The sequence below is a fragment of the Eptesicus fuscus genome, chromosome 12 (assembly GCF_027574615.1).
Source record: "Eptesicus fuscus isolate TK198812 chromosome 12, DD_ASM_mEF_20220401, whole genome shotgun sequence".
Classification (NCBI taxonomy): domain Eukaryota; kingdom Metazoa; phylum Chordata; class Mammalia; order Chiroptera; family Vespertilionidae; genus Eptesicus; species Eptesicus fuscus.
In genome coordinates this window covers 89,210,728-89,221,109 of record NC_072484.1, presented here as the reverse complement: position 1 = coordinate 89,221,109, position 10,382 = coordinate 89,210,728, and the positions used below count along the sequence as shown (strand labels likewise).

At 42.7% G+C, this 10,382-nt stretch overlaps 1 protein-coding gene across 3 annotated transcripts in view; it reads right to left on the bottom strand.

Moving 5' to 3' along the window:
- Positions 1-5,011: 5,011 nt before the first annotated feature.
- The window catches only part of DSC3 (desmocollin 3), a 43,119-nt gene continuing 37,748 nt past the window's right edge, over positions 5,012-10,382 (bottom strand). For 2 of the 3 annotated variants that reach the window (XM_054723721.1, XM_054723722.1), the window contains 2 exons: positions 9,662-9,910; positions 5,012-7,239 (listed from right to left, as the gene is read on the bottom strand). In XM_054723721.1, the coding sequence (XP_054579696.1) occupies positions 7,042-7,239; positions 9,662-9,910 (447 nt within the window). In that variant the 3' untranslated portion in view covers positions 5,012-7,041. Of the gene's footprint in view, positions 7,240-7,316; positions 7,360-9,661; positions 9,911-10,382 lie in introns of all 3 variants that reach the window. The other variant, XM_054723723.1, reaches the window with a different exon arrangement.

Below are 10,382 nucleotides of genomic sequence, written 5' to 3'. Positions count from 1 at the left end.
TAACAACAGCACGCTTCCCGGGCTGCCCACGTGTCTGTGCAGGCCCGGCTCGCACTGCCAGCACAGGGAGGGGCCGGGGGCCTGCAGGGTGTGTCCCCCACTGTCCTGAGATGCCTGACAGGCAGCCAGGGACGCGGGGAGCCTGAGGCACAGGCCCAGCACCAGCCTCTCCCACCTGGAGACGCACGCAGCCTCCCTCCCCAAGAATTCCAGCAACCAGTGTATCCTGGACGGAGGAGGCGTGTTTTCTTGTTCCCAGTGTGCTGAACACACATCGCAGGAGAGCTACCCCCGACGGCTGGGTGTGCGGAGAGTGTTGCTGCCTATAGCACAGTGCTGTCAAGCAGATCTCTAGAATTTCTCATCTTGCGTGAATGAGACTCCCCATTTCTCCTTCCCCAGCCCCCGGCAACCCCATTCTACTCTCTGTTTCTATGAGTTCGGCTTCTTTTGAGTCCTCCTAGAGTGTTTGTCCTTGGGTGACTGGCTTGTTTCACTCAGCGTAATGTCCTCAGGGCTCAGCCATGCTGTGGCTTATGACATGGTTTCCTTCTCTTCCTGCGTGTGGCTGAGTGGTGCAACCCTTTTGAAAAATAGCATGGCAGTTCCTCAGGAAAGTAAAAACAGAACTACTGTAGGACCCAGCAATCTCGCTCCTGAGTACTTATCGTAAAGAGTCGAAACTGGAATCTCGAAGAGATGTCTGTTCTCCCGTGTTAACTGCAGCGCTCCTCACTAAAGCCAGGAGGTGGGAACGCCCGCATGCCCCTCGATGGACGAACGGGTGATCCGTGCGGTGTTTACAGACAAGGCAAGCAGTTTCTTGCCTGTCGTTCGGTAGCTTGCAGCTCCTTGTTTGCGTGGGAGCTGGGAGTCCCCATTTACTCCTGTATGCTCCAGAAGCATCGCTCCTCCTCTTTCACTCAGCTTCTGTTTCAAGTCCGAATTGAGCCCAGGTGGCAGGAAATTAGCCTGTTATTTGGGGTTTGATCTTCACTCCCATTTTCTGGGTGGCGGGTAAGACTCCCTTCCTACTACAGAGAGCCCAGGGCAGTGGGCAGGGAACACGTGATGCCTAGTCACCCACTCACACAGGTGGGCCCCGGGCAGCTGCTCCTCTAACCAGGGTCCCCTGGGTGCCTGAGACTGGCGCCCTAGGTGTGGGTTCCGTGGCGCACTTACAGAGCGTCTGGGACACAGGACGTAGTTGCTTAAATGGGAGGGGGGTTCAGAATAAGTCTAAGCTGTCAGAAAGAACAACATGTTACAGAATTTCTTATGTATTATAAGCATGTATTTGAATCACGTGGCTTTTCTTCTTCCCACAGGCATCAAGTTGGGCAGTCAGCAGATTCAGGGGCCCAGGGATCTCTTAAAACTCATTAAGGCACAGATGGGGGGAAGTGCATATTATATGTTATATAATGTATTATAGTTTCTCAGTAGATACGATGCTACCACGCTTTGGTTAGTTTTCCTGCAGGGGGTAGTGTTTTAGCACAGGCCCCTCTCAGTCGTGAATGCAGAGTCTAGACAGGGACATCTGGAGATGTTCGGGGTGTTACCAGGAAGTGCCGCAGCACCGACATGACATGTGATGAGTGTTTTCAGCAGCGACTGCACTGGCATGGGCTCTGTAGTCAGCAGGCTGGCTGCTGTGCAGGGCAGATAGACACAAAGACAGTCCAAAAGAGAGATTTGTTGGGTAGTTCAGAACTCAACAGAGAGGACAAAGCAAGTTTTCAACATAAATTTCAACTCTTTAGGACATTTTATTCTGTATTTGTGAGTATAGATATTAGAATTATGCCCAGATGGATAAATTTCTGTCCAGAAATTATTTTCCAGTTCATATAAAATTAAGCCATTTTGACCTTCCAAATTCTTGTACAGCAAAGTTAAATTATTTCCAATTTTCTATTCTATTTTATTAATTATTTTAATAGACTATTTTTATTTATATTCTGCAATTCAAAATTGAGTCGTTTGATCAATTGGCTATTTACATGAAATTTTACCAATTATAGCATCTAGATTGTCAGTGTTCTTTGAGACCATTTAAATTGGCCAATTTTTAGAGCTCTAAGTTTTGACAAAAAGATCTGATGCTTTTATGAATAACATGTATTAGTATATTTGATTGTACTTATCATCTGTGGAGAGCGGCTACAGCTTTTGGACAGGTTCAAGCCTCGGACTAATGAGAGGGCACCGTCCTCTCATAGCAAAGCCACATGCAAAGCCCTCCCAGCACAATTATAGCCAAAGGCTATGGTTGTAAGCCTGATCTTATGGTCTGAACCTGTGATCCCACGTGGCTAAGTGATATAGGCTGCGGGTGGTGCAGCAAGTAAACAAAGCTTGATCAGGTGCATGTAATTGAGTAGATTGGAAACCCACGAGAATGTTGTAACCACGTCCTTACTTTGCCTCATGGAATCTGGCTATAAAATAAAGACTGGGCTTACAGGCTGTGGTGCTGTCTCTCCATCAGAGAGCAGTGTTCCACCTGGCCCCCACTTTCTTCTCTTGTCTGTCTTTTCTTAATCCTTCACCGCCCCCTCTCAGGCTCACCAAACCTGGCTGTGCTGGTGCGGCACAATCATCAGATTTATTTTTGCTTTCTTGCACTTGATTTTCACACACACACACACACACACACACACACAATACTCATTTTGAATTTGGTAAATGACTAATAGTCGTATTTGTTTCTCAGAAATTCTGAGCATGATCTCAGATATTGCAGGATTTCTTTCCAAAATAAAAGGATACACAAATGTTTTTAATTTCAATGAAATAAACCAGACACATAAGGGCATACTGCGTGATGTCATGTCTATGAAGTGTCCAGAATAGGCAAATTCAGGGAGAGAAAATAGATGAGTGGTTGCAGGGAGCTGAGTGAATGGAGACGTGGGGAGTGGCTGCTTAAAGGGTTCGTTTTGAGGGGATGAGAATGTTCTGGAACTAGATAGTGGCCATGGCTGCCCAGCATCCTGCATGCACTGACTGCCACTAAATCGTACTCTTTAAAATGATTACAATAGCAAATTTTAAGGTATGTGGATTTTAAACACTTTTTAAGAAAATGGAAAATAAAAGATTTTGAGACTCAAATCCATGGAAGCAAAAATAAATTGCCAGAAAAAAGAGGCCTTTATCTGGGTCTCATTTTTTTAAGTCACAGCCATCTTGGGTTTTCTGTCCATGCAGTCCACCGTAATTTTTTTAATGTATTTTATTGATTTTTACAGAGAGGAAGGGAGTGGGACAGAGAATTGAAAACATGGATGAGAGAGAAGCATTAATCAGCTGCTTCCTGCATACACCCTACTAGGGATTGAGCCTGCAACCTAGGTATGTGCCCTTGACCGAAATCAAACCTGGGACCCTTCAGTCCATGGGCTGACGCTCTATCCACTGAGCCAAGACAATTAGGGCCCCAATTTTAACTAAAACAAGAGTCATAAAGAAGCTGTCTGGGACTCAGATTAATCCTTTAAAACACTTAAATGTGGCCAATGTTCATTGTTGAAAATGAACACAAAATGTACATCAACCACAATTCCATTGTCTGGAAATAATCTGTTTGGATCTTCCTTTTCCTAGGTAAGCATCAACTTTTCCCTAAAATGAGATTAGATTTTAAAAATTTTTAATTTTATTTTTTCCATCACCAGAGATTAGATATTGCCTTGTAGTATATTGAACTACATAATTTTGCTGCCTACATAATGACCACTTCTGAATCTTTTACTGAGTACAGAAAATATTCCACAGGCTTTAAATATATTAACTCCTTTAATCATCCCAACAACCCCATGAGGTCGGGGTTGTTACTTTGTTTTTGAAGATGAAGAAACTGAAAAAGAGGGTAAGTAGCCTTTCTCAGGTCCACAGCGAGGAAGCGGCAGAGCCTGGATGCAAATTCAAATCCTCTGACTCTGGAGTCCATGCTGCTCAGCCACCATGACCCAAAGTTTAACCAAATCCACTCTGCTGACACCTGAGATGTCCAGTTTTCCTATCACACACACACACACACACACACACACACACACACACACACACACGCTCACACACACACACACACACACACACACACGCTCACACATACACATACACTCACAAACTCACACACACACACTCATACACACACACGCTCACACATACACACACACACACTCACAAACAAACTCACACACACTCATACATACACACACAAACTCACACACACACACTCATACATACACACACACACGAATTTAACATTCTTGAAGCCAAATCTTTACACAAAAAAATAATGATCATAATAAAAGTTCCTAAAATTGAAGTTCAAATTATACTAGAATTTAAAGCTATTGATACAACTCATAAATTTTTGACATGGTCAGCCCTACATTTGCCAGGAAGTGTGCTTGCACGCACACACAAACACTCACACACGCGCAGGCACACACGCATCTGGGGAAAGATTCGCTGTGAGGAGCACGGCACCATAATTCAGTTGTAACTAAGCTCGGAAGTCACATGTCCCGTAAGTGGCAGAACCAAGTTGGAATATCGCTTGTTGTTGTTTTTAACTCCTCATGCTTCCCCTTGACTGCACTGCTCCTCCAAGAAGAATCCTGTATCAGCATCTTATTTCTGGTGCGCTCTGAAATGACAACCGCCCTCGAACCTTCTTTACTCAAAATCAAAGGATAGATATATAGATGATAAATAGATTAGATATAGACAGATAGACAGACAGATAGATAGATAGATAGATAGATGATAGATAGATATAGATAATATAATCATTTGCCCCAAATAGTCTCCCCCAAATTGCATACTATACAGTATATTAATAGCATTGACAATTTGATAATTACCCATTCTCTAAAATATTCTCCAGTAATACAATAAAGGCATTACTGAGAATCTCTCTTTCCATGCCAGTCTTAAGCACAATTCTGTAACATATTTACCATGAATAACTTAAACTCTGAAAACAGCAGACAAGAAATTAAGTTAGCATTGTTTTATTACATCCTATATTTGTAACTATTACTTCACAATCCAATTTTTGCTATTTTAACCTGCCATGTTTCTTTAAAAGTAACTATTTTAATAGCAAACACCACTGCGTTTTATACAGACAGTTAACTGCTTCTTTGTAAAAATAAGAAAAAAACAATCTGTACATTTACATTAAAAATTTAAGAGCTGGAAAAATGAAAGCTTTAAAAAGATATTTTCTTTTATACTAAAACAGCATAATTTCCAACTTACACATATAAGGAAAGAATACTACATGTAAATGATAGTCCCCATATACACTCACACATACATGTATAGTTAGTTCAAATGACATTCCTATAGCACATTGCCACTTCATGGGCTCGCTCAGCAAATCCTGTCCCACAGTCTAAGGAAGAATTTTGGGGGGTGGGAGGAAATAGGTCCCAATTCATAGCTGCAAAATTTTTAAGGTTAAGTTTAATTATTTTTCTTCCAACATGTCCTTCTGTTGGTGATAGTAAATAAAGGTTTATAGTTGTATGTGAAATGCACAGCTTATTCTTGTATTATTATTTATTAATTACTATGGTACTTATTTGCATTGCAACTATAAACCTACTTTTGCCCCATATTTCTAGTTCAGCTTTCAAACTGTCACTTGAAGTAAGTATACAGCAGTGTGATTAGATTTAGCACGAATTCCGTCTTCACTGCTTGACGCTTGGAATGTCATTGTCTTGAAGTACTGTGCAGGCCTTCAGGGGCTCCAGCCCATAAACAAAGCTGGGAAGCGTTACATTAAACATCTTAAAGGATATCACATTGCACCAAGGGGTTAAGTTGCCCTATATTCTTTTGATTCTTGACATTTTGTAATATCTACTGCCTTAAAATGGAGTAATACGCTTTATTTGAAAATGGCAGTGAATGGAAATGCATGTTTAGTTCTCATTGCCACTTATAACTATGATAGGAGTCTTTTTTTTTTTCTAGATTACAAGGCATTAACCACAAAGCATAATGATTTCAAATGACTACCATAGAGAGGATATAGGAGCCATATGTGCTAAAGTTGCACATGAAAATATAAAAGTACAATGCTCAAGAGAAGAAAAGCAACATTTTCTCAGTATAATTTTCATTACTGGCAAGTTTTCAATAGTAGTCCTGAATCTCAGAGAGAAAGAAAAGTTAAGATTTGGGATTATGATCTCAATGAAAGATTTTTAGTATTTTAAATTCATTACAATACTGGCAATAACACTCTAAATGGTGAGTATAATCTTGTTTCTTGAGAATGAGGAAACTTATTCCTCAGAATAATCCTTTATAAACCATAAAACACATGTCCAAAAGCATAAAATAACAAATTTTTGGTGCACACTTCCCTAGAATAGTTGAAAGTTATGGCTATGTATTTTTGAGACCTTTACTAGGGCAATCGGATAGATAAGACTGCTCTTCATTGTCCTGTTGCTAACCAGAAGGAAACAGAATTCTAGAAATTGTAGGGGCTACTGACTAGGTACTACTGCCTTTTTAGAGCTAAAAAAAAAAAAAAAAAAAATCCAACAAAATTTGCCATCGTGTTTGAAATAGTCCTATTCCACTCAAATCTAATTTGGAACAACAGAATTTCAGCACAGATAGCCGCTCTGCCATATTCAACCAAATGCCACTCAGCTATTGTCGGCCTAATATTTTCCCAACATACTTATTGGGATAACTTCTGTAAAGGAGAGAAGATCCTTTATAGACTCCAATTCCAATGCTACAGCGTAAGATTTGCCAAGTCTCTGTTTACTCAGCTCTCAAGAAAGTGAAAATCGTTTTTAACATGTGAACTTGAGAGAAAGGATACGCAATAACTTGTTGAAAAATACAAATGGGCAATTAGCATAATTCAAATTTTAGAAAAATTCATATACTATAGTCATATGTGAATATTTAGACACTGAAATTGAACTTTACAGTATTCCTTTTGGAAACCTCCAGAATGTCTGACAAAACCACGTAATGGCAGCCCTGACACATTTATCTCTTCGTGCACGTTTCGGCCAATGCGGTGAATTTAGCCCCCAAGTGATTTAGAAAGTCCAGGCCCTCCTCCTCCTGCTTCTCACTGCAGCAGCCCACCGAGCCCCCCGGGGACCCCCGCCCTTCGTAGTGATAGCTGAGCACGTAATCTGGCGACGAGAGGTGGTCTTCGTTCTGGTTGTACAGGTGCAGCTTCTGCAAAGCAAAACGAAGCGGCTGCATTACTGCTTTACACACACCAACACAGAAACATGAAATGTATTTTTATTTACCTTTTAGGTTTAATTTTTAACCAGTGTGTCCTCTAATGGAGTCCTACATACAAAAAATGCACATGATTGGTCTAGGTCACAGCCACACCATAAAGCCAGTATATTTCACATTTCTAATAACCCATACGCATAAAAAACGATGTACATAAATGCTATATTTAAGTACATTTAAACTGCCATTAAATGCTCACCCCCCCAGTTCATATCTGAGGCCGGGCCAGTCGCAGAAGGGGACCACACACAGGTGGTTGGGCACTTGGGCTTGTGGCCCGACAGGCCTGATCGGAGTCCTGCCTCTGGCCTCACCAACCAGCGAGGAAATATTGTTGTCTCCCTTCTCCAGGCTAAAATAGACAGCAACTATCTCACGGGGTCAATTTTAAATGCCGAAGGCGGAGTATATGCAAACAGAGAGAGCTCGGGTAGGGAGTGTTAGGGAGGGTGGAAGGATTAAGAAAAAAAAAAGAGAGAGAGAGAAGGAACTGAGGGACACAGACAACAGTGTGGGGATTGCTGGGGGGAAGGGAGGTGGTGGAGGTGGAAGAGGGTATAGGAGGGATAAATGGTGATTAAAAAAAAAAAAGCAAAAATATAAAAAATATTCTTCTTCTGCCCAGCACATAGTAAACAGACAATAGATGCTAATTAAAATCGCTATGTATTATGTGCAGTTAGAAAGTAGGGTTAGAGGAGGTCACTGGGGGGGGGGGGGGGGGGTGGGGAGACATATGTAATACTTTCAACATTAAAAGAAAAAAGAAAGCAGGTAAGAATTACCTCATTGGCTTCAGAATCAAGTTTACAAGATAGTCCAAACATGACAAAATAGAAATGCACAAAAAAATTTCAATGAAGTTTAAAATAGCGTAACTCACTTGGCAAAAACCTGGCCTTGGGGATGGAGCCAAGCTTTCAGCCACAACCACCCTCCCCGTCTCCTCTGGCCTGTCTGCCGGCCTGCCACTCCTGCGCCTGCTCCCTCCTCACCTGTGCTTCCCTCTCGAACCCAAGCTCGCTGTCTTGTCTTGTGTAATCAAGCGTCTTCCTTCATGACCCTGCAGCCTCCCATCCATTACCTGAGGTCACACCACGAATGCTTCTTAAGCTTCGCCTCTCCCCACCCTGACGGTACATGAAACTGACCATCTAGAAACGGGGATAGGATTAACGCTTGGATTTCATGAAAAAAACATGCTGTGGACATATGATAAGCTACAGCTGCATCACAGAATGTGGCCCATGTGCTTTCCGTCAAAGGATGAAGGGCTTGCCGGCCCGGTGTTGGTGTTTCAAAGGCCGTGGTACCCTCTCTTCAAAGATGTGAGAGCTCAATACCAGCAAGCAGTCCCAGCCAGTGCTTCTCCCCCTGGGCTGCACATGGGAGTCCCCTGAGGAGCTCTGACGGGGTGGGGGTGGGGGCAAAAAGGCCAAACCAATTAAGTCAGAATCTTTCCAGGGCAAGTGTTATTTTTTAAAAGCTCCCCGGGAATTTGGAGGTGCCACCAGGATTGAAAATCCCTTCCGTCATCTCTCCTTTCTTTCGCAGCCTTACTTTCCTCTGAGTGACACACATTACATCTGCACGGTGCTTTGTACAGTAAAAATCGTTCAGACCGATCGTATTGTCCCACGTGGATCCTAGAATTGTGTACAGATGCTTGGTTTTCACAGAGAAGTGGAGGTTTGATTTGGGGAGTTTTGTGATTGTGAGAAATGAGATTTTTTTTTTCATATTCTTTCATATTAAAAGAGCTCATGAGGTAAACACTCACCTAAAACTAAATTGAAACATAAGGGAGGGATGTGAAAAACCTGCAGTGATCATGAGATCTTAGAAATTAAGAGAATATGAGAGATGAAATAAAATCCCTTTTATATTAAATAATGTAACATAATTGAAGAGCAGGAAAACATAACCAGAGAGTGAGAAGGAAAGAGGAAACCATGAAGAATATGGGAAAGCGGTTTCTTAAAAATTACACTGAGTGGCCAGATTATGATGATCTCTGAACGCATAATAATCTGGCCACTCAGTGTATATCCTATATAATAAAAGGCTAATATGAAAATTGTCCCCTCAACCAGGAGTTCGACCAGCAGGCAGGCCGGCCAACTGCCCATGTCCCCTCCCCCTGGCCAGGCTGGCCGGACCCCACCCATGCACGAATTCATGCACCAGGCCTCTAATAATATATATATATATACACATACACACTGAGTGGCCCGATTATTATGCGTTCAGAGATCATCATCATCTGGCCACTCAGTGTACATGTTAATTTCAAGTTCCTATTGTTCTCCTCTTGGACATTTAACTGCAGCGGGAGTCACCGAGGGAAGCTCACCTCGCGCAGGCGGGGCTGCGTGAAGCTATGCCACTCAGAGTACGTGTATCTGGAGTTGTCCATGTCCACGTGTCCTCCCCTGGAGTCCAGCGTGTGGTGATGGCCGCGGCAGGAGTCCAGGGTATGGTGTCCGCCTTTCACCATTTCAATGGTTTCCAGCCCCCCATTTTTCATCCCTGGTCCCATCGTGCCACAGAAGCCTTGGTTAGAGTTGTTGACTGTCTGGGTCATAAACCCATTGGCAGAACACTGAAATAAAATAATAAAACAAAATTAAATTAAATAAAAAAATAATAATCCTATCTAATAATAGACAAATATGCAAATTGACCATACCTCTGACACACACAAGCCATACCCACAAGCCACGCCCACCATCCAATCAAAGCGAGTATGCAAATTAACCCAAACCAAGATGGCTACAGCCACAGAGAGCAAGGTTGCCTAGGTAACAGAGGAAGCCAAGCTTTCTGCCTGCCCTGGCCAGGCCTAAGCCTCCACTCAAGCTACAAAGTTTCAATTATAGAAGGTAAACAAATTCAAACAAATGGCGGCAGAATGGAGTTTGAGAGAGCAGGCCAGGGTTGCCGCCAGCAACAGGGGAAGCAAAGCTTTCTGCACACCCTGGCCGGGCCCACCCGCTTAAGGCAACAAAGTTTCAATTATAACGCCAACACAAATGGCTGCCGGCCTCGGAGGGAGCCCCAGGCTTGGCTTTGCT